General features: G+C 41.6%; 1 protein-coding gene across 2 annotated transcripts in view; it reads right to left on the reverse strand.

Moving 5' to 3' along the window:
* The window catches only part of scaf8 (SR-related CTD-associated factor 8), a 192,126-nt gene that overhangs the window by 77,537 nt on the left and 88,843 nt on the right, over positions 1-25,746 (reverse strand). Inside the window, exons 4-5 of one of the 2 annotated variants that reach the window (XM_068044813.1) lie at positions 15,286-15,447; positions 7,211-7,367 (exon numbers count right to left, since the gene is read on the reverse strand). In XM_068044813.1, the coding sequence (XP_067900914.1) occupies positions 7,211-7,367; positions 15,286-15,447 (319 nt within the window). The remainder of the gene's footprint in view (positions 1-7,210; positions 7,368-15,285; positions 15,448-25,746) is intronic. The other variant, XM_068044814.1, reaches the window with a different exon arrangement.

Here is a 25,746-nt window from a genome sequence, read left to right on the forward strand (position 1 = left end):
TACCAAAGTCACTTTTTTAATGTTTCAAGTATTAGCAACATGGATTTTTGATTGTGTCTTTTACATGGAAAACTTCCCAGGCGCTTCAGATGAGAAGCAGACCATCAAGCAGTAGAGAAAATGCCAGAAGGGATGACCGAAAACAAGGTCAAAAACATAAATTTTGAGGAGGCTATTAAAAGACAAGAGAAGAGGCAAGCCAGAGCAGTTTAAGGAGTGAATTTCAGAGAGTAGATATTGGTGACACAGAGAAAAGTGGACTGAAGGTTGGATTGTGGGAGAAAAGCACACTTGCATGGGTCTCATAGGATTGTGAAATACACCACCTACCCCAAAAGCTATGTGAATATACACCAGAAAAATATGTTCTATGTCTGCAATACTGTGATAACAGTAGTTATACTCCACCAGTGCTAAGAGTTTAGTTTTGGTGGTGGAATGAACATTCTTCACAGTCATTTTTGTTACAGCTATGTCAAGAAAATAAATATGCTAAGATATTTTCATCCTGTTCAACCTAGGAACTAAGGAACATAGGAATTTCTGGACAAAGTAAAGACCAAGGTTGATCTACTTCATCTTCTACTATTCTGGTAGCTGCATGCTACAACAATAATGCTGTTGAGTACTAATTATGGCAAATGGTCTCTATTAATTAGTCTACAACAAGGTCAAGACATGGGGCAGGAACACACACTAATGGTTAAAGCTGAGAATCATAGGTTCAAAGTCACCCATTTCTCTCAAACATTCTACACTTAGCACAGGTCATGTCTCAGATTGCTAATATATTGTATTCCAAAAGATTATTTTCCAAAAGAAATCTATCTAATTTGGATTTCAGTGGATTTTCCAAAAGAAATCTATCTAATTTGGATTTGAATAGATTTTCCAAAAGAAATCTATCTAATTAGGATTTGAATGGATTAACAATTCCTACTTTGACTGCCTCCCTAGGGAGCCTGTTCCACAGATCCACCACTTGGGAAGTAAACAAATAAATTGTTTACTAACATATGGGCAACAAGACCCAAGAAAGGACTCTCTGGTCGATCCAGCCTATCCCACACAACTGTGATACCATCACAATATATACAGTTTCCATTCCACCCAAAACCACAAGACCCTGGAAGAGGCTAAAAACTAGATAAAAACCCAGGCTAATTTAGGGACACAAATCTGGGAAATTTCTTTCCAACCTTCCAAGGCAATTGAAATTAGTCCAGGAGATCTAGCCCTGATAATTCTATGTAGCACCTACTTTGAATTGATCTCTACCTAGCCAGAAACAGGGACAACTCTCACTGGAAGGAATTCAACTAATTGGTATCCACCTACGAACCGGCAGCCTGTTCCACAGGTCCATAATTTTCTGGTGAAAGAACTACTTCCTGACATCTAACCAAGATCTGACCTTGTTTCACTTAAAATTGTGACCCCCTGTTCCCCCTGCCCGAATTAATTGGAACAAATTTTCAATGCAAACACAACCTATTCCCTTCATCGTCTTATACACCTCGACCAGATCACCACTAAGTCTATGCTTCTATAGTCACAGGAATGGGAGTAAGCCATTCAGCCCCTCAAGCCTGCCAGCTAATTGATGAGATTATGGCTGATCTGTATCCTAACTCCATCTATCTGCCGTGGCTCCATATCCCTTAATGCTAATCGTTCCTACATTACAACAGTGACTACACTTCAAAAGTACTTCATTGGCTATAAGGTACTTTAAGATGTCCAGTGATTGCGAAAAGCGCTATATAAATGCAAGTCTTTCTTTTTTTGGAGCAAGAAATCGATCAATCTCAGATATAAAATTAATTGAACTACCATTTATTACTTTTTGTGGGAAAGAGTTTCACGGTTGTACCACCCTTTGCATGAAGTGCTTCATGACTTCTCCCCTGAATGTCCTGGCTCTGATTTTAAGGTCATATCCCCATGTCCTAGACTCTCCCACCAGCAGAAAATGTTATTTACCCTATCAATTCTTTTCAAAATCTTAAAAACCTGAATCAAATCACCAAAATCTATCCAAGTCATTGTTGGAATTTCACTTGCTCAAGCATTTATGCCTTTTGGAGGACAGAGTTCCAGGCTTACACTGCCCTGTGTGTGAACAAATGTTTCCCGACTTCACTCTTGAATGGCTTAGTTCTAATTTTACAATTATGCCCCATTGTTCTGGATCTACCCTATTCAGTCTCTTGTAAACACAACATTACTCCATCAGATCAATACTCAACCCGATAAACTCAAGGGAATACAAGCCAAGTTTATGCAACTTGTTCTCAATTAACCCTTTAAGGTGCTGAGGAATCAGGATCATGGGGGCATAGTCTCAGGATAAGGGGATGATCATTTAGGATTGGGATGGAGAATTTTCTGCACTCAAAGGGTTGTGAATCTTTGGAATTCCCTAACCAGAGGGTTGTGGAAGCTCCATCATTGAAAATATTTAAAGCTGAGATTTGATTTTTAACGAAAAAGCATATAATTATGCAAAAATGAGTGGCAGGTCAGATGATTGGTCAGAATATAAAGAACGGCAGAGAATGACTAAAAGGTTAATCAGGAGAAATAAATTAGAATATGACAGGAAATGTAAAAACGGATAGCAAGAGTTTCTACAGATATTTAAAAAGGAAAAAAGAAAGTAAAATGAGTGTTAGTCCTCTAGAGAGTGAGAATGGGGAGTTAATCGCAGATATTAACAGATGAAATGAATAAAAATTTTGCTTCTATCTTCACTATAGAGGATACAAAAAACATTGGTAGGAATGTAGGATTAGTATAAATGGGTGGTTGATGTTCGGCACAGACTCGGTGGGCCGAAGGGCCTGTTTCAGTGCTGTATCTCTAATCTAATCTAATAACTGTAAAGCAGGAGGTGGAAGGAAGAGAGGAACTTGGTGAAATTCCAATGACCAGGGAAGTGGTACTGAGCAAACTGATGGAGCGCTGGGCTGACAAGTCTCCGGGTCCTGAAGAACTTTATCCTAGGGTCCTAAAAGAGGTGGCCAATGAGGTAGTATTTGCATTGGTGTTAATATTTCAAAATTCGCTGGATTCTGGAAACATTCCATCAGACTGGAAAGTAGCAAATATAACCCCTTTATTCCAAGAAGGGTGGGAGGCAGAAAACAAGTAACTATAGACCAGTTAGTTTGATGTCTATCATGGGGAAGGTGTAAGAATCGATCATTAAGGTGGTTATAGCTGCTGGATTTGTGAAAGGGAAATCATATTTACCCAATTTATTGGAGTTCTTTGAAGGAGTAACATGCACTGTGGATAAAGGGAAGCCCGTTGACGTACTGTTCTTGGATTTCCAGAAGGCATCTGACAAGGTGCCACATAAAAGGTTATTGCGCAAAGTAGGAGCTCATGGTGAAGAGGGTAACATACTAACATGGCTGGCAGAAAACAGAGTATGCATAAATGGGTCCTTTTCTGAGTGGCAGGATGTGACAAGTGGAGTCCCGCAGGGGTCTGTGCTGGGGCCTCAACTTTTTACAATTTATATCAATGACTTAGATGAGGGGAGTGGTGGCATGGTAGCTAAATTTTAGATGACACAAAGATAGGTAGGAAAGTATGTTGTGAAGAGGACTTAAGGAGGTTGCAGACCGATATAGATAGGTTGAGTGAGTGGGCAAAAATCTGGCAGATGAAGTATTATGTTGGAAAATGTGACGTTGTTAACTTTGGCGGGAAGAATAAAAAAAGCAGAGTTTTACTTAAACGGAGAACGACTGCAGAATTCCAGGGTTCGGAGGGATCTAGGTATTCTAATGCATGAGTAATAAAGAGTTAGTATGCAGGCACAGCAAGTAATAAAGGCGGCAAATGGAATGCTTTCCTTTATTACAAAAGGAATTGAAAATAAAAGTAAGGATGTTATGCTTCAGTTACACAGGGCACTGGTGAGACCACATCTCAAATACTGTGTGCAGTTTTGGTCTCCTTATTTCAGGAAGGATGTAAATGCATTGGAGGTGGTTTTCTAGATTGATTCCTGGAATGAGCGGGCTGTTTTATGAGGAAAGGTTGGGCAGACTGGACTTGTTTTCACTGGAGTTTAGAAGTGGAAGGGAGACTTGATTGAAGAATACAAGATCCTGAACAGTCTTGACAAGGTGGATGTGGACAGGATGTTTCCTCTTGTGGGTGGGTCCAGAACTAGGGGGCACTGTTTTAAAATTAGGGGTTGCCCTTTTCGGAGAGAGATGAGGAGAAATATTTTCTTTCAGAGGGTTGTGCGACTTTGGAACTCTCTGCCTCAGAAGGTGGTGGAGGCGGGGTCATTGAATATTTTTAAGGCGGAGGTAGACAGATTTATTTTTTATTTTTATTTATTTTATTATTTAGAGATACAGCACTGAAACAGGCCCTTCAGCCCACCGAGTCTATGCTGACCAACAGCCACCCATTTATACTAATCCTACATTAACCCCATATTCACCCCATATAACCCACAATTCCCCTACCACCTACGTACACTAGGGGCAATTTACAATGGCCAATTTACCTATCACCTGCAAGTCTTTGGCTGTGGGAGGAAACCGGAGCACCCGGCGAAAACCCACGCAGTCACAGGGAGAACTTGCAAACTCCGCACAGGCAGTACCCAGAATTGAACCCGGGTCGCTGGAGCTGTGAGGCTGCGGTGCTAACCACTGTGCCACTGTTCTGCCACCACTGCGCCAATGTTCTGCGAGTCTTGTTAGGCAAGGGAATCAAAGGTTAGCGGGGGTAGATGGGAGCGTGGAATTCGAAACATAAACAGATCAGCCATGATCTTACTGAATGGCAGAGTAGGCTCGAGCGGCAAAATGGCCTACTTCTGCTCCTAATTCATATGGTCACTCAGGGAATCAAGGGATATGGAGAGTGGGCAGGAAAATGGAGTTGAGACAGATGATCAGCAATGATCATATTGAATGATGGAGCAGGCTCGAGCAGCAGTATGGTCTATTTCTTATGCCCTTACGTAAAGCTCCAGTATCCCTTCCAAGACCACTACATCCTTACTGAGGTGTGGTGCCAAGCAGGCTCTGTACAACTGAACCATTGCTTCCTCAGTTTTGCATTCCAAACCCCGTAAGAGAGACACCAGCGTTCCATTAATCTTGTTGATTATGTACGTACTTGTGCATTAGCATTTAGTGATTTGTGCACATATACACTGAAATCCCTCTGGTCCTTTACAGCTCCTGTTAAGAAAATATTGCAATATGCATTTCACAGATCTTCCACTCAGCAGAGTTTTTGCTGCACCTGAGGGAAGTCCTGTGCTTCAACAGCAGTGGGGAATAATCCCGAGCTTTGGTAGCATTAAGAAATGCTCCTGTAATTTGGCAGAGTGGGCCTAGAGCTCTACAGTTTGATAATCTGAGGCCTCTGCCCATGTTACCTAGCCATTGGACCATTAGCTGCATTTTCAAAATGCTAAGCTGCTGCAAATGGCTCCTACTGGATCATCTTTGTGGCTTTGTTTTGTATTTTTCAAAATTAATGCTGTGGGAGCTAGAGGCTGTAAACCAACATTGCAGAAGTCAACTGTGGCTAAACTTGCAAACATTAGGAAACGAAGGTGATACATAGGGTTCCTCTGGCAAAAGATTTCAGTTGTGATGTTGCATAGAAAGGGCTGAAGGAGAAATGGCAGTAAGCAGAAATTCACATGGGTAATCAGATATTAAGTAGCATTTGCTCTCCCAGCCAAAAGTCTCCTCCATGCATTCCCCATCCCCATACCATCAGATCCCATCAAATACTCCCCTACCTCACACCAGTTTGACTGCTCTCCTCTCAATGTTACCTTTTAAGGACAACAGTATTATACCATGTAATGAACAATATATTATTCTGCCAGTGATAAGTAAACAGAGCTTCAGGCCAGAGTTTAATTTCTGTTCGGTGAGGAAACTACCAACCAGAAAATGCCTGTAAATATCTGGCTGCAGGTCAACGCAGCCATCATCAAATGATTGCGGCACAGTGGCGCAGTGGTTAGCACCGCAGCCTCACAGCTCCAGCGACCCGGGTTCAATTCTGGGTACTGCCTCTGTGGAGTTTGCAAGTTCTCCGTGTCTGCGTGGGTTTTCTCCGGGTGCTCCGGTTTCCTCTCACAGCCAAAAGACTTGCAGGTTGATAGGTAAATTGGCCATTATAAATTGTCCCTAGTATAGGTAGGTGGTAGGGAAATATAGGGACAGGTGGGGATGTGGTAGGAATATGGGATTAGTGTAGGATTAGAATAAATGGGTGGTTGATGGTCGGCACAGACTCGGTGGGCCGAAGGGCCTGTTTCAGTGCTGTATCTCTAAACTAAACTAATCATGACCCAAACACACCTTTGAGGGGATTTTTTTTTAAATTATGAAATAAAAAGCCAGTTGCAACTGCTCTATGACGACATTCTTGATTAGTTATATGGTTGCCAGCAGTAGCAGTTACAACAAACCAAAGGAGACATTTTTCTATCACGTTTCCCCAAGAACATTCACAATGCACAAAACCAATGAACAGTTACAATAGAAATAGTTACATGCTCAATAATGATTGAATAAAATAGAATCCCACCAAATACCCATCTCTACACTTGGCTTGCCTTTACCAGCACAATCCAGAGTTCTCGTAACCAAATGTTAATTAGATTGGTCATATGATTAGCTACAAAGAGTGAGATTACAGGAAAGTGAATATGGAATGGTCATTATTGGCCAATGAGATTGCTCAAAGGGGGCATGCCTTTTTTGAATAACATGTAGATGAATACAAGAGGAACCATGGGACGAGTGAGACATATCCCACAGATTCTTTTTATGTATCTGTTGCACATTAAGCATATGTTAAATAATATGTTCAGATCAGTATTCATTTGAATTTGAAATACTGATACGCAGATTACACTGTGGTTCCAGTGGTTTCACTGTGAACCATATTTTCTTATCTGTTCTCCATGATTGCATTATCTCCTGGAAGTACAAGAAATATCATGGGAATGACTATATCACACATACATATACTTGTCAGCCTGCCTGACAAGTTTGCCTAGTCACAGGAAGTTAATGAAAGAAATTACAGCATGTGCACAAAGATGCGAATAAAAGGAAATTCTAATAGATTCAAACCCCAAATTATTTCCATATTACACTAAAACCATATATATTCTTTTAAGCTACAGTTGCAAGACTGCTACCTGGTGTGTTGCTGCTCACAGTCGCTGCAGTACTGGCAATAGCAGGGGTAACAGAGGGTGGAGGAATCCCTGCTGCCAGGTCCAGAAGTGGCTGTATGATTTCACTTTTGAAAACTCCATTCTTCTGCCACAAGTTCAGTACCCGCACTACTTTGCTCTGTAAAACACATATAGATCAGCCATTAAACTGTGCTAATAACCATGAGCAGTTTAGATACTTCACACACTGAAATATTCGCAAAATTCCTCAAAAAATGAATTGAAACCTTGAAGAAACCTGGTCATCTGTCTGTCATAAGCTTCAGTGAAAATTGCTTACCTGTAGTAGGAATGTTCTTCCCAAGGTTTAACCTTCCCACATTGAAGAGTCTCTCTAAGCTGTCAGATCAAGGAAGTAATGTTTTGCAAGAGCAAACAAACCGCTCGAGACAGATGCTGCATCAACTCAAGATTAAGCGTCTGCACATTGGCTCAGAAATACAATACAGTAGCCAGACTGCTCGAAACCAAATATGCATTCCAGAAGACAAATGGTGTTCACCTAACTTGATTGTTAACTCACAAAAAAAATCAGAGCGGGTTGGAGGGTAATGCAGTTGATGTGGTTTACATTGACTTCCAAAAGATGTTTGATAAAGTGCATTCTAGCAAAGCTGAAGCCAATGAAATAAAAGTAACAGAGGCAGCAGGGGTACAAAGTTGACTGAGTGCCAAGAAACAGACAGTAATGGTGAATGGTTGTTTTTTAGACTGGAGAAAGGTATACAATAGGGTTCTCCAAGTGTCAGTACAAGGACCACTGCTTTTCTTGATTTTATTTTACACATTCATGGAAGTTGAGTGCCGTCGGCAAGGCCACCATTTATTGCCCATCCCTAATTGGGAAGATGATGAGCTGCCTTCCTGAACTGCAGTCGGCCATGTGATGTCGGCACACCCACAGTAATGTTAGGGAGGGAGTTGCAGGATTTTGCCCCAGTGACTAAAGGAGCAGTGACATAGTTCCAAGTCAGGATGATGTGCAAGTGGGAGCGGAACTTGCAGGTGCTGCTCTTCCCATTTGTCTGCTGTCCTTGTTCTTCTAAGTGGTAGAGGTCATGGGTTGGGAAGGTGCTGTCGAAGGAGCTTTGGCGAGTTGCTGCAGTGCATCTTGTAGATGGTACACACTGCTGCAACTGTGCGTCAGTGGTGGAAGGAGTGAATGTTCAAGGTAGCAGATGGGGTGCTAATCAAACGGGCTGCTTCATCCGGGATGGTGTCGAGCTTCTCGAGTGTTGTTGGAGCTGCACTCATCCAGGCAAGTGGAGAGTACTGCATCACATTTTTGGTTGTTTTCCTTAGAAGAAAAGGTTGAGAGGATATTTGATAGAGGTGCTCAGAATCATGAGGGTCTGACAGAGTAGATAGAAACTATTCCCATTGGTGGAAGATTCGAGAACCTGAGGATGCCGATTTAAGGTGATCAGCAAAAGAACCAATGGTGACATGAGGAAAAACTTTTTTTTTTTTAAAAACATCGCAAGTGGTTAGGATCTAGAATGCAATGCCTGAGAATGTGGTGGAGGCAGATTCAATCGTAGCTTTCAAAGGGGAATTGAATAAGCAACTGAAGGAAAAAATTTGTAGGGCTATGGGGAATGAACAGGGGAGTGGGACCAGCTGACTTGTTCTTGCAGAGAGCTGACACAGTCACGATGGATTGAATGGCATCTTTCCGTGCTGTATCATTCTATGATTCTATATGGTCAGGACCATATTTAGTGTCCTGGCCATTCTCAGTCGGCAACTCAATCTCAAAACGGCCAGGAGGACAGTAACTTTAAAATGTCATGTTGCAGCAGCAGGGAGTTGCATGCCCTTACTTTACATCACAAGCTCCAATATATGAAGGAGTGAGATGCAGGAGAGCTGGGCAGTGGCCTTTTTCCGTAGCTCTTCAAATTTTCTCTCTTCAGATAATTGCTCAATTCTTTTGAAAGTCACCACTTAATCTGCCTGCACCACACTCTCAGGCAGTGCATTCCAGATCTTAACAACTCGCTGCATTAAAAAGTTTTTCATGTCGCCATTACTTCTTTTGCCACTCATCTTAAATCAGTTCCCACTAGTTCTTGATCCTTCCACCATCAGGAACAAGTTTCTCCCTATCTACTCTGTCCAGACCTCTCATGATTTTGAACACCTCTATCAAATCTCTTCTTAATCTCTAAAGAGAGCAACCCTAGATTCTCCAATCTATCCACATAACTGAAGGTCCTCATTCCTGGAACCATTCTCGTGAATCTTTTCTGCACCCTCTCTAATGCCTTCACATCCTTCCGAAAGCACAAACTGAACACAATACTCCAATTGAGTCCAAACCAGTATTTCATACAGGTTTACCATAACTTCCTTGCTTTTGTACTTTATGCCTTTATTTATAAAGCCCAGGATCCCGTATGCTTTATAAACCGCTTTCTCAACCTGCCCTGCCACCTTCAATGATGTATGCACATATACCCCGAGATCCCTCTGCCCCTGCACACCCTTTAGAAGTGTACACTTTATTTTATAGTGCCTCTCCTCATTCTTCTTACCAAAGTGGATCACTTCACACTTCTCTACACTAAATTTCATTTACCACTCGTCTGCCCATTCCACCAGCCTGTCTCTGTCTTCTTGAAGTTTACCACTATCCTCCTCACAGTTCACAATACTTCCAAGTTTTGTGTCATCCATAAATGTTGAAATTGTGTCCTATATGCACAAGTCCAGGTCATTAATATACATCAGGAAAAGCAGGGGTCTTAACAATGACCCCTGGGGAACCCCACTGTACACCTTCCTCTAGTCTGAAAAACCACCATTCACCACGATACTGTTTCTTGCCACTCAGCCAATTTCGTATCCATGCTGCTATTGTCTCTTTCATTCCATGGGTTTCAACTATGCTGACAAGTCTATTATGTGGCACTTTATCAAATGCCTTTTGGAAGTCCATGTACACATCAACGCTCTGTTACCTCATCACAAAACTCAAATGAGTTAAACACAATTTTCCCTTAACAAATCTGGGCTGGCTTTAATTAATCCACATTTGTCTCCACCACAGAGGTTAAACTGACTGGCCTGTAGTTGCGGGCTTATCCTTACACCCTTTCTTGAACAAGGGTGCAACATTTGTAATTCTCCAGTCTTTTGGCACCATCCCTGTATCTAAGGAGGTTTGGAAGATTATGGCCAGTGTCTCCACAATATGTACCTTTTCTTTCATCAATATCATTGGATGCATCTCATTCGGACCTGGTGACATCAACTTTAAGTACAGCCAACCTATCTAATATCTGCTCTTTATCAATTTTTAACACATGCAGTGTCTCAACTACCTCCTTTTGCACTATGATTTGTGCAGCATCTTCATCCTTAGGAAAGACAGATGCAAAGTACTCATTTAGTACCTCAGCCATGCCCACTGCCCCCATATGTAAATCCCCTTTTAGGTCCCCAAGAGGCCCCACTCCTCCTTTTACCACTATTTTACTATTTATATTCCTGTGGAAGACTTTTGGATTCCCTTTTATGTTAGCTGCCAGTCTCTTCTCATACTCTCTCTTTTCCACTCTTATTTCCTTTTTCACTCCCCCTCTGAACTTTCTGTATTCAGCTTCATTCTCACTTATATTATCCACCTGACATCTGTCATATGCACCCTTTTTCTGCTTCATCTTACTCACTCTCTCTCTTTCGTCATCCAGGGAGCTCTGAATTTGTTTCCTCTACCTTTCCCCCTCGTGGGAATGTACCTCGACTGTACCCGAACTATCTCCTTTTTAAAAGGCAGCTATTGTTCCATTACAGGCCTGCCAGCCAATCTTTGATTCCAATTTACTTGGGACAGATCCGTTTTCACTCAATGAAGTTGGCCCTCCTTTAATTAATTACTTTTACCCTGGATTGCTCCTTGCCCTTTTCCCTCGCCAACCTAAACCTTATGATCACAGCCCCTTTCAGTGCTCCCCTACTAAGACTTGATTCACTTGACCCACCTCATTCTTGAGAACCAGATCCAGCAATGCCTCCTTCCTTGTTGGACTGGAAACATACTGATGTAGAAAATTCTCCTGAACACACTCTGGAAACTCTTGCCCCTCTCTGCCCTTTGCACTATTACTATCCCAGTCTGTATTAGGATAACTTACAATCCCCCATTATAACGGTTCCATAATTCTTGCACCTCCAATTTCCTTGCAAATCGGCTCCTCTATTATCTTTCCCACTAGCTGGCGGCCTATAGAATACACCCAGCAATGTAATGATTCCTCTATTGTTTCTTAGCTCTAACCACACTGATTCTTGTTGACCCCTTTAGGACATTCTCTCTTCAGCACTGTAAAATTATCCTTAATCAATCCTGCACCCCTGCTCCTTTCTTTCCTGAACACTTTGAATCCAGGAATATTTAGCACCCAGTCCTGTCCGTTTTTGAGAAAGGTCTCTATTATCGCCATGACATATTTCCATATGGCTGTGTCTGCAGCTCACCAACCTTATTTCCCACACTCCGCGCAACCACCTGCATTCGCAGTAAACCTAATTTAGATCTTATTTCATTCCCTTACTCTGACCCCAACTAATACCTTACTATTTCCTACTCTAGTGCTAGCTGTCTCTCTCAATTCTTTGTGCAACTTGCTTTTCCTCTCTTACATTATCTCCTGGCTCCCACATCCCTGCCAAGTTAATTTAAACCCTCCCCAATAGCACTAGCAAATAGACCCACAAGGACATTGGTCCCAGTTCTGTTAAGATGCAAAGCATCTGGCTCGCACAGGTTCCATCTCCCCTAGAAAAGTCCCAATGTCCCAAGAACCTAAAGTTCTCCCTCCTGCCACGCATTCATCTGTTCTATCCTCCTATTTTTATACTCACTAGCACGTGGCACTGGGAGTAATCTGGAGATTACTACCTTTGAGGTACTGCTGGCTAGTTTCTTCCCTAGCTCCCAAAACTCTGCCTGCAGGACCTCATCTCTCTTTCTCCCTATGTCATTGATACCAATATGGACCGCTGGTTGTTCACCATTCCCCCTTAAGAGTGCTCTGTATTCCCTCAGTGACATCCTGGGAGGCAATATTCTACTGTAGGACTGGAAAAACTAATTGGAGCTAGCATGGCACATACAGGACTCATCTTTAAATCGAATCAATGCAGATTTCAAGCAGTTGGCAGGTACCCCTAAGCACAATGAAGACCTATATATTTTTGTACAAATGGGATTTAATATTCCGCTGCAGAGATAAGGTGTTGGACCTCCAACCCAGAAATTGGTAAACACTGCATCTGTTATATGCTTAAAAATGAGCAAAATGCATACAAATTTTTACTCCAATGTACCCAAACAGCTTCGGCTGAATGTGGCTGACATCATGTGCTAGGCTGCTGGATCAGGCCCACCATGTCAATGGAGTTTGATAACCAGTTTCTAAACTCTAACATACCCCTTCTCCACCCCAGGATTTACCTTCAGGCCTGTCTATTGAACCTAGATCCCCAGAAGGGAAGTAATGCAGGCATTGCACACATTGAAGGTGGTGCTTGGCATGGGTAGGAGGGAATGCAGAAGTCAGGAACACTAGTCTAAAGATTCTTTTTTCAATACTTAAAGGTGCCTACTGGAAGCCAGAGTTCTCCACTCTTGCTCAATTTGTTTGAGAAAATGGTAAGTGACTAGATTTTATAACTTGCAATTGGAATTTAAAAGTGTACAAATTAGCTTGATCAGAGCAGACTCGAATTATATTTAATTAAATGGTCCGTTTACTTCATACATTTTTGCTTGTACCCCTCACTTGTGGTTTTAGCTCAGGTACTTTTGTGATTCAACAGAATGGCTGAAATCAAGGAAGGGGGAGGGAGAAGAATAAAATGTACATTAGATTTGTTCCAAAAGATGAAATTATTTGGGAGCCTCAAGTCTTTGTGCAGGGAACATATTACAAAATTCTGAGCCGAAGCCACCTACGGCTAGGGGTTCAGACTGCAGCTACTAGCATTGGCTTTAGACTGCAACTAATTTGCCATGATTGCACTATAAATAGCTTTTAAAACTGGGGACTTCTTTTATGGGAACAGAAGGTTCAAGGGGAAATCCAATAGAAATTTCGAAATTTTAAGAGGCTTTGAGGTGGAACAGTGAAAGATTTGTTTCAACTGCTGTCAAATCAGTAACAATGGAGACATAGACTGAGAATTACCACAAGAAGAATGTGGAGAAAAATTAGAAGAATTTTTTTTTTCCACAGAGGATTATTAGAACATGGAATGCTTCACCACAATGAGCTAACGAGGCCATTTAAAATGGAACTGGAAAGGTATTTGAAAAGAAACCATATGAAAGGACAGACGAGCGAGTAAGTAACTGGGATTAGGGTAGATAGGCAGCTTCTGTGCAGAGAGGCACAGAGGTAACATTTTAGGTCAATGACCTTTCATCAGATCTCAATGGAATCGATGAACAGTCATCCGCCTAAAACATCAACTTCACCGATACTGCCTGACCTGCGGAGTGTTTCCAGAATTTCCTGGTTTTATTTCAGATTTCCAACATCTGCAGTATTTTGCTTTAGTTTTAGAGTAGAATATAGCGGAAGCTTGAGAGAAAGTTATTTGTATCTTAATTAGTAGTTATGTTTCCTCTTCCCAACAGCCACCATTCCAAATAATACTAAAGGTGCTTCTAGGAAACTGATTATATTTAGAATTTATCTAATGGTTTCATGGATAAATGCACCACCAGGTACAGTAATAAATTGCAGATTAGGAACAGCCAAGGTTTGATGACAAAAAAGTACAAAGATTTTCAGATTTATCCCATATATAGAAAAAACTGCTTTCATGAAATACCTAAAGTAATTGAGTACACATTTACACTATTTAAGGAATTATCATCTTGGCAGCACGTTGCATCAAGTTATGAAGTGTTAGGATGTGGGTTCATGTTGTGCTCCCCAATCTTGCCAATCACAACTGCACAGTTGTGTGGTACCAGCAACTGACAGTTAAAAGCTTTCCCACAGTAAGGAGAATCGGAGTACCATCCCAGACTCTCTTGCACATTTTATCAACAGTTCAGAGTGGCACTGGCAGAGGTCTAGCAGCAACTTGCTCACTTTCCTTCAAAAATGCAGATGGTACACAGCATAGCAGCATGAAAGAAAAGAAACTACTGTGCCCTTACTAAAATTGTATAAAATGTATATAAGCTTATGCCATTTTTTTGGCGGTGGGCCAAGGTGGCAGAGGGGTAAATCAGCACTCTAGCCCAGCCCGTGAAGCACTGCTGTACTGAGAACCATTTTTCTTGAATTACAAAGGATAAACATTAGTCTCTACCCCATGTAAATAGATGTTATATTTTAACTAAGTTACTATGTATGCAATGATTCAAATTGTATTAATTTTAGGCCACATTACATACCATGATTTATTGAAAGTTGTTCTGTTTTATGCATTTTTCAGATTTCTCTTCAGCCGTATAAAAATACGCATGAGTAAACACCAACGTGCACTGTTATACTTTATACATTTTGCGGCAAAACAGTCTATTTTCTCCACTCTTCTACTTCTGATTGTTTTAAAAAATAGAAATACTATACAGTTGTTTTCTGCCATCCTTCCCACCTTTAGTGTAATTTGCCTACAGACATCAGCACCTTTATCAGTACCATGCTCTGATTATCTGGTCCGAGGTCCAGAATTTGTCACTTTTAGTTTCCCACTTTTTGAAATTCACCTTTCTCCAAGTTGCTGATTGCTGTAATCAGGAACCCAGTTGAAAATTAGTAAAACTCAAATTATGCTCAGCAAATTGAAAGATTAACAAAAACTTAAGATTCAAATTCTAAATTATCTAGGCTACAGCTACTGGGCTGTATTTGATAAATAAATGGATCAGCTTGTATGGTTCAATTAAAAAAAAATACCAGAATTCGCTAAGTTCAGATGGTAATAATAATATGCCCTCTAAAAAATCTAATTATTTTATTACAGTGTATTAAATCAGTATATATTAAACAGACTGGAAGGAAACCACATACCTTGTCATCAGCAGGACATTTGTACAAGTTTTGGAAAGTTGTATTGATGTTCTTGCAAAATCTGGGAGCAAATACATCCTTTTCTGGACCAAACTGATGACGAGACTGACGCACAATTGAGTCGATAACATACAGCCCTGGGACTTTGTATTCTGGTTTACACTGTGAATATACATTTAAATACAAATGAAGCACTTTAAGATGATGCCCAATTTACTTAGGAATTTTATAGTTACCGGCAATGCCGATGTGCATAATACAAAAGTGTCAGGAGTGGCATGATGTGGATTTAAGTCCACAGCTCCCTAGATGTCACCCATGTTAGCTGCTAGCTTAGGTCCAATACTTTCCAAAAAGGAGCAAAAATCAGAAAGCAAATCACAGTATAGATTCCCACAAGCAGTTGAAAAGTAAGAGACCCTTCAGATCAAATCACCTGTCCTCTTGGCTGGAGATTTTAAAACGAAGAGAAAAAATCCAATTGAGGGAGATGGTGGTGTAGTAGTAATGCCAATGGACCAGTAATCCTGGGGACACAGGTTCAAGTCCCACTGTGACAGCAGGTAGAAAAAATCAAAAGACTGTTCAAAAATACTAACACTTCAACAGCAAATGAATAGAACAAAGTAGATTAAATTGGAAAAGCTTATTTTAAAAAACTGTCTTTCAAGCCACTGAAGGCCAGCAATAATACAGTGCTGCTGCTGATCACATCATCTTTTTGTTCTTATATATAAGGATTTTTTTCCTGCATCATGATGATACCATATCAGTGATTTGGTGTCATTCCAGAGCAACAAAATTCTATTTTTAGCATCTACAATGTTTCTGCAGTAACTGTTCAAAAATGTTATGCGCCTGTCTCAAAACATTAATGCATAGTGATTAGAGATTTTGTTGAAAGAACTACCACTGCCTAACACTTGGATTTGCAGACCAGTCATAGTCAAGTAAACCACAGGTTGCAGCATAACAGAAATGGGTAGATAGGTTACGAATATGGACAAAAATAATTTTAAGTTCTGGTCATCCAAACAGAGGAAACAACAGATTTTGGCAAATTTTGCCATGCTTGTAAAGTATATACTAGAACATTTGTTAAGTTTGACTGCAATGGGACATTACAATTTTAAATTCATGTTATTCTAAATATAACTAAATTGACTGTGGCATTGCTCTTGTGATAGTCCAGAGCTCATCACTATATCTGTGTGTTTCTGAATATATACGCTGTACACATTTTCAGTTTTGGTGCTCAGCACCTATTAATTTTTTCTTCCTTGCTAGTTCTTTTTCCCCTTTTTTAACTCACTATCCCTTTGTGTCTCAGTCCTTAACATTCATGTTTGCATTTGTTTCTTACATTTACATTTTATAAAACAATAATTGATTGAGCCCAATTTTAAACTGGAGAAGAAACTTCTCAAAGAATTAAGTGAAATGAAAAAGTCTCATCACAAAACAGCTTAAACTAAGATTAAAAGGGCAAAATAGAGGCGTTGTAGACCAAAGTCATCAAGATTCGGCAAAGATTAGATGCCACGGCTGCACATCTATGTTCACAGAAAAGTAAAATTACAGGAAAATAAACGAAGTTGCAAGCTTGATGAAAATGAGCTTCAGGCCTCTAAGACACAGGAAGGCCCCAGGAAACAAACACCAATATAAGAATATGAAACTGCATACTGATCCAATAATTTTAGGGAAAACTGCTACACTTTTAGGTTTGCTACAAAAGAAAGACTTGCACTTACATAGCACCCTGCACAACTCAGGACACCCGAAGCACTCTACAGCCAATGAAGTACTTTTGAAGTGTAGTCACTGTTGTACAATTGGAAACGTGGCAACTAATTTGCGTACAGCAAGATCTCACAAATAGGAATGCAATAATGACTGAATAATCTGTTTTATTGATGCTGGTTGAGGGATTATCCAAGAGCACTGGGGAGAATTAATCATCTTCAAAATAGTATTGCAATTCTTTTATACGTATAAAACGTTATTTATAGGGCTATATTTATTAAGCCAGACAGAGTAACAAGCAATAATATGAAAGCAAAATACTGCGGATGCTGGAAATCTGAAATAAAAATAAGAAATGCTGGAAATACTCAGGTCTGGCAGCATCTGTGGAGAGAGAAGCAGAGTTAACATTTCAGGTCAGTGACCCTTCTTCAGAACTGGCAAATATTAGAAATGTGAAAGGTTATAAGCAAGTAAAGCAGGGGTGGGGCAAGAGATAACAAAAAGAGGTGTAGATAGGACAAGGTCACAGAATAGCTGACCAGAAGGTCATGGAGAAAAGGCAATCAATATGTTAATGGTGTGTTGAAAGACAAAGCATTAGCACAGATAGGGTGTTAACGGACTGAAAATTGAACAGTCGCAAGTACAAACATGAAAAAAAAAGTGGGTAAGCAAACTGAACAAACTAAGATGAAATAAAATAAAGCAAACACAAAAAAAATATAAAAAAGAGTAACAAGCAATCTGACTGGTCAAAACTCACTTTACAAATTAGTCCCTTTCTGAGGGATTTTTGATCAATATTTTAACAAATTGGCATGATTAAGTTGCATATTTGAGCAAAGGTATGACATTTAACTTGTGACAGCCGAACTGAAGAACTGAGAACGACATTGAGTCATTCACACTTCAAATATTGAAAATAGAAAAATATTAAATTCTATACTTTTCTGATTCAGATTTCTTCCACCATACATAATGTACGTTGGCTCTGCTTACAGGGTTTTGCAGGATCTACTGTTGCAAGGGAGCAGAATGCGCCTGACTGTTGAACGGGATTTCCCCTGAGACAGTCAAGTAAATTTTTTGATTGGGTTTCTGAAAGGTATATATTTTCCTTACCAACTCCAGCTGGGTAGATAAATGCATACCAGTATTACATAAATATATATCTGTGATATGAAAGACCAGTCTTCTATCTTCACTTTCTATTGGGCAAAGGCCAAGAATTTTTTTTTTCCTTATTTGTCCCTTTCCTTCCTTAAACAATTTTGCAGCAGTATTCAGTGTTGGACATTTTAAATTCAACCATATCACTCCAAAATTGAATGACATATAGGTTTTCACAAGTTGCTACTGGCTATGTCCATAATTCAAACTACTATTATTCATAAACGTAACTAAAAGTTGCAACTTCTATAACAAATTAGAATACACATTGCTATATTAAAAATCTTCTGTATATATTTCCTGTGCCAACTTTTCCATTATAAATTCCATGTCAATATTCAAAATGGAAATTGCACGTCTTCTTATAATTACAACTTTTACCCCAGTTGTGACATTGTAACACCTCAATTTTGTGTCTCCCATCTCCTCAGCTGTACTCAAAGAAACTCCTATTCTGCAACTGTACACTTTGCCAAAATATAAAAATTTAATTTATGACTTTAAACTGGAGACAGAGTTCAATTTGTGCGCCCTATCCCCGGCCTCTAACCAATTCATCTACTAAATGCTGCTCAAGGTCTTGACTCCCCCGTCTGGAGCACTATGGGAGATTGACGGATACAAGGTAAAAAGATCTGCCCCAAGTTATTCCGTATGTCAGTTGTTTCTATAGCTGTTGTCAAGAAAACACTATGCTAAATGAGAAATATTAATTCATCAGTTGGAAATTACATTAGACTCTTAATGGAGAAAATCCTACAGTTAACTTTAAAAAAAAAAATTGTCAGCCAAGATGGCCACCACAATTTGTATCTGAAACACCTTTGCACATTCCAAGGCCCAACCTAAGCCAGAAGTCTGAGAAGCCCTGGACCCAGAACAATGACTTGCTCTGATTAACTGAATTACATAGGATTGCTTCATTAGCACATCAGTCAAGGCAATTGACTTTGAAAGAGCAAACCCCTCCGTGTGTTAATATTGGCATCCGGGGGCCTGTGGTGCCAATTCTGAACCTTGTATCTCATTAGAGGGTTCCAGAGAATACCCTGAGGCAGTCATGTGACTGTCTGTCCATCTCTGAAAAAACTGGGAGTTTTGTTACACAGACAACAGACAAGCAGTAACTGAGTGTGCAGAAGTAGAGAAGGCTGTGTGCCTCTCTTTCTCTCTCTTCAGAAAACATTAAGTTTGAAAACCATCTGCAACTGTGGACTTGCCAAGCCTACAGACATCTACAGCCAGAGACCAGGGGAAGAGAGCCACCTACAATTCTGCCTCCAAGAAAACCCTGAGCAAAGAGGGCTAGCCACAAAGTGCACTTTGACCAACCAAAGACTCGAAAAATACAACTCCAGCTGGAAGACCACCGAATCATCCAACCTCATACTGTGTATTTAACTTTTATTTATTCTGGACTTAAATCCAACCAAAAATCCTACTTTCCATTTTGTAATCTACTTGTGTGAGAGAGATCCTGGTATGAATGTGTGTGTCAATGTGTAGCTTATTTACTATTTTAGATTGAATTTAGCTTGTTGAGTATAATAAACTTACCTCTTTTTTGTTTAAACTCAAGAAAATCTGTCCGATTGGTTCTTTCACAAACACATTAAAGGTAAAAGGTAAAACACTCAGAGGTGGTGAGCACAACCAGTTTAAAAGGAATAAACCCTGTTGCGGTCAAATAAGAGGAAGGGCAAGAGGGGCAACTGTGACACCCTCCTCACCTTGGCCGTAACACTGTATATGTGCATGGTGCTTTCACTATGCTTGCTGCCGATGATCAGCTAGTATACATTGTACATATTTAACTATCAAAGTTCCCCAAGAAAAAGTTTTTTTGCTCAGCTCTGAAGATATATTGTGGTTACTGCTAAAAAATTGTCTGAAAATTTCTGTTCTCTGTAATTTTCTATTCGATGGGGCAGGACTGATGATGCACGTGGTCGGCATGTACACGCACATTATGAAGCAGCAGTGCACCATGCAGCATACTGTTATAGGCATCAAAAGAGGCATTCAAACTTATTTACTTAAGCAAACAGGCTAACTGATTTGTCTCGAGGTACTGTGCTCAGGAAAACCAGGTGATATGTAGTCATAGGAACTGGAGTAGGCCATTCAGTCCCTTGAGCCTGTTCAGCCAGTCAATAAGATCATGGTTGATTTCTACCTTAACGCCAGTTTGCATAGGAACCATTGGCATTGTTAGTACTAGGAATGAGGTTCTCCTGAGGGAGTTTGAGGACATAGCATACAAATTAAAAAGCAGAACCTCAAAGGTAATAACCTCTAGATTACTACCTGAGCCACGTGCAAATTGATAAAGGGTAAATCAGATCAGAGTGTTGAATGCATGGCTCAAAAAGTGCTGAGATACAGGGGGTTTAACTCATGGCGCACTGGCATCAGTACTGTGGAAAGACAGTTCCACTTAAACTGTGCTGGGACCAGTGTCCTCGTGAATCAAATACCTAGGGCTGTGGATAGAGCTACAAACGTAAAAAAAAATTCAGGGGCATGGGTGGGAAGAGGGGAAGCGGTGAGAGGGTTCAGTTTGGGGGAAATTTATTCCTCTAAAAAGATAAGTAAAAGCCATAGAGAAGAGTGGTGATTTGGGTAAACATAAGCAGAGCCAACAGGAAGGGACAGAGTGTTTAACTGTAAAAGTGGACTAGGGAATAATCAGGGAAAAATGGGAAAATGTTTAAATTAAAGGCCCTTTATCTGAATGCATGAATTATTTTTAATAAGATAGATAAATTAACAGCACAAATAGAGATAAATAGGTTTGATCTAATAACTGGGTACTTGGCATTTAGAAAAGACAAACAAAATGGAAAAGGGGGAAGATTGGGTTGGGGGCTGAGGGAGTGGTTGGTGTTGTGCTTAGGTAGGTAGCCCTGATAATAAAGACAGTAGCAAGGAAGGATCTTGGCTCAGATCAGGAAGTAGAATCAGCATGGGTGGAGATAAGAAATAACAAGGGGCTGAAAACATTGCTGGACTTAGTTCTACCATCTTCCCACAACAGATGATAGGCAAGTAAGCCTACAAGTTCCTAGTTTATCCATTCTTAAATAATGCAGTGACATTGACAATTTTCCAATCCAAAAGGGACAATTCCTAAATCAGGTGAGTTTTCAGAGGTCATGACAAGAGCATTTACAATTTCCTCACCTACTTCTTCGAATACTTTGGGTGGAAATCACCAATCTTGGAGATTTGTCTACCATATGCCTCATTATATTCTCTATTACTATTTTATTACTTGTATTAAGTCTAGTAAGCTCCTCCCCTTGATTTATTTTTAATTTTCCTACTATTTCAGATATTTTATCCTCATCCTCTCTCACGAAGACTGATACAATATAAGTGTTTAGCAAGTCTGCCATTTGTCATAGATTACAGAATCATAGAATGGCCTTCTGTGCTGTAACCATTCAGCTCGTCGTGCCTGCACCTGCTCTTTGCAAGAGCAACTCAGCTAGTACCACTCCCTCGCCTTTTCCCCATAGCTCTGCAAATCTTTCTCTTCAGATAATTAACCAATACCCTTTTGAAAGCCAAAACTGAATTGGCCTCCACCACACTCTCAGGCAGTGCATTCCAGATCCTAATCTGTTGGTTCTGTTGCCATTCACCTTAAAACGGTGCCCTCTGGTTCTCGATATTTCTGCCAACGTGAACAGTTTCTCCCTATCTACTCTGTCCACCCCTCTAAAGATTTTCACACAAAGAATAGTGGGTATCTGGAATGAGCTGCCTGAGGTGGTGGTGAAGGCAGGAACAGTAGCAACATTTAAGAGGCATCTGGACAGGTACTTGAATGAGCAAGGCATAGAGGGATTTGCAATTAATGTAGACAGGTGGGATTAGTATAGATAGCCAATCTGGTCGGCATGGACGCGGTGGGCTGAAGGGCCTGCTGCTATGCTGTACGACTCTATGACCTCCATCAAATGGTCTCTCAACCTTTTCTTCTTTGAGAACAACCCCAGATTTTCCAATCTATCTACATAACTGAAGTCCCTCATAACTGGAACCATTCTTGCAAATCTTTTCTGCACCCTCTCTCATGCCTTCACTTTCTTCCTAAAATGCAGTGCCCAGAATGGGACACAATATTCCAGTTAAGGCCAAACCAGGTTTTACAAGCTCACATTTCCCACATTATACTCTGTCTGCCAAATTTTTGTCCACTCAATCATCCTATTGCTCAATGATTGAGCTTCCACAGCCCTCTGGGGAAGAGAATTCCAAAGATTCACCACTCTCTTGAAGAAATTCCTCCTCATCTCAGTCCTAAATGGCCAACCTCTTGTTCTGAGTCTCTGTCCCCTAGTTCTAGACTCAACAGCCAGGAAAAACATCCTTTCTACATCTACCTGTCATGCCCTGTAAGAATTTTGTAAGTTTCAATGAGATTACCTCTCATTCTTCAAAACTCGAGAGAATACCGGCCCCAGTTTCCTCAATCTCTCCTCATAAGACAATCCCACCATCCCAGGGATTAGTCTGGTGAACCTCCACTGCACTCCCTCTCTGGCAAGTATATCCTTCCTTGGATAAGGAGACCAAAAGGGTACACAATACTCTTGGATGTAAATTGTGCGATTTCATGGAGGGAGAGGGGAAGGGGCTTGTTAGGGTTACTTGTTAGAGCCTCTGCTCAGGGATAGCAGCAAACAACCCCACTGCCTTGTGGCAGTCTCGGGAAAGACCAAGGCTAAGGGAGTAAACCCCAACAGAAAATCAAGAGCATAACCCCTAAGGCAGTCATGTGTGACCCTTGGCATGTATCCGGCAGTTCCCGCAGCCATATGGGTGCCAAACATCATGCTCTACACTCATCTGGAACCTACTAGGAAGGCCGAGAAGGGGGTTTTGACACTTAGGCAACTCACAACCTCCATACATTCTGCCCAGGCATGCGCCATGGAGAGGTCACTCCATAGTCGCCTCACAGCGACCAAAACAACACGGAAGGCAGCAGTTACCGGTTATAAGTCCAGCTCAATGGGCGTAGAGATTGGGCGGCATGGGTTGCCTTTGTCAGTGGGAGAGGTCATCGCTACCGTCCTCCTCAAGGCAGGCAGTCCCCGGTCAAAAAGGTTCTGTCCCGCCACAGTCCACCTGCCTCAATGGGTGCTTGGAGTTCAGAGCCATTGCCCGACAAGTGGACTGTAACACTGCACCACACAGCACGACAAAAGCAAGCTGCAAGCTGGAACGTCAGAACTATATGTCCTGGCCTGTCGGAAGACCTTACACAAATCAACGACTCTCGGAAGACCGCCATCATTAACAACGAGCTCAGTAGACTCAATGTGGACATTGCAGCACTTCAGGAGACACGTCTCCCTGCGAGCGGATCTCTAAGAGAGTAAGACTACACCTTCTACTGGCACGGTAGGGATCCTGAAGAACCAAGACAGCATGGAGTGGGCTTCGCCATCAGAAACTCTTTGCTCAGCATGTTAGAGCCACCTTCAAATGGCTCGGAATGCATACTGTCCATCCGACTGCTCACCGCCTCTGGCCCAGCACACCTACTCAGCATCTATGCTCCAACACTCTGCTCCCCACCTGAAGTTAAAGACCAGTTCTACGAGGAACTCCATAATATCATTAATAGCATTCCTAATACCGAACATTTGTTCCTGCTGGGGGACTTTAACGCCAGGGTTGGGGCTGATAATGACTCATGGCCCTCCTTCCTTGGGTGCTATGGCATTGGAAGGATGAATGAGAATGGACAGAGACTGCTGGAGTTGTGTACCTATCACAACCTCTGCATCACCAACTCATTCTTTCATATTAAACCCTGTCGCCAGGTTTCATGGAGACACCCAAGATCACGTCGTTGGCACCAGCTGGACCTCAGCATCACAAGGCAAGCCTCTATAAACAGTGTTCAAATCACACGCAGTTTCCAGAGTGAGGACTGCGACACCGACCACTCCCCGGTGTGCAGCAAAGTTAGACTCAGACCAAAGAAGTTACATCACTCCAAGCAGAAGGGCCGCCCACGCATCAACACTAGCAGAATTTCTTATCCACAGCTGTTAAATAAGTTTCTAAATTCACTTGAAAAAGCCATTCAAAACACTCCTGCAAGGGATGCAGAGATGAAGTGGGCTCACATCAGAGACGCCATCTATGAGTCAGTAATGACCACCTTTGGCAAACGTGAGAAGCAGAATGCAGACTGGTTTCAATCTCATTTTGAAGAGCTGGAACCTGTCATAGCCGCTAAGCGCACTGCACTGTTGAACTACAAGAAAGCCCCAAGCGAGTTAACATCCGTAGCACTTAAAGCAGCCAGAAGCACTGCACAAAGAACAGCCAGGTGCTGTGCAAATGACTACTGACAACACCAATGCAGTTGTATTCAGCTGGCCTCCGACACCAGAAACATCAGAGGAATGTATGATGGCATTAAGAGAGCTTTTGGGCCAACCATCAAGAAGATCGCCCCCCCACAAGTCTAAATCAGGGGTAACAATCACTGACCAACGCAAGCAAATGGACTACTGGGTGGAGCACTACCTAGAACTGTACTTCGGGGAAAATGCTGTCACTGAGACCGCCCTCAATGCAGCCCAGTCTCTGCCAGTCATGGATGAGCTGGACGAACAGCCAACAAAATCGGAACTCAGTGATGCCATTGATTCTCTAGCTGGTGGAAAAGCCCCTGGAAAGGATGGCATCACCCCTGAAATAATCAAGAGTGCCAAGTGTGCTATACTCTCAGCACTCTATGAACTGCTTTGCCTCTGCTGGGATGAGGGAGCAGTACCACAGGACATGCGTGATGCCAATATCATTACCCTCTATAAGAACAAGGGTGACAGCAGTGACTGCAACAACTACCGTGGAATCTCCCTGCTCAGCATAGTGGGGAAAGGCCTCGCTCGGGTCGTTTTAAACAGACTCCAGAAGCTGGCTGACCATGTCTACCCTGAGGCACAGTGTGGCTTTCGAGCAGAGAGATCCACCATTGACATGCTGTTCTCCCTTTGCCAGCTACAGGAGAAATGCCGCGAACAACAGATGCCCCTCTACGTTGCTTTCATAGATCGTACCAAAGCCTTTGACCTCGTCAGCAGACATAGCCTCTTCAGACTACAGGCAAAGATCGGATGTCCACCAAAGCTACTAAGCATCATCACAATATGAAAGGCACAATTCAGCATAGCGGTGCATTAGATCCCTTTCCTATCCTGAGTGGTGTGAAACAGGGTTGTGTTTTCGCACCCACACTGTTTGGGATCTTCTTCTCACATGCATTTAAGTCTTCAGAAGAAGGAATTTTCCGCCACACAAGATCAGATGGCAGGTTGTTCAACGTTGCCCGGCTAAGAGCGAAGACCAAAGTGCAGAAAATCCTCATCAGGGAACTCCTCTTTGCTGACAATGCTGCATTAACATCCCACACAGAAGAGTGTCTGCAGAGTCTCATCGACAGGTTTGCGGCTGCCTGCAGCGAATTTGGCCTAACCATCAGCCTCAAGAAAACGATCATGGGACAGGACA

This window comes from Heterodontus francisci, chromosome 13 (genome assembly GCF_036365525.1).
Source record: "Heterodontus francisci isolate sHetFra1 chromosome 13, sHetFra1.hap1, whole genome shotgun sequence".
In the NCBI taxonomy this organism is placed as follows: domain Eukaryota; kingdom Metazoa; phylum Chordata; class Chondrichthyes; order Heterodontiformes; family Heterodontidae; genus Heterodontus; species Heterodontus francisci.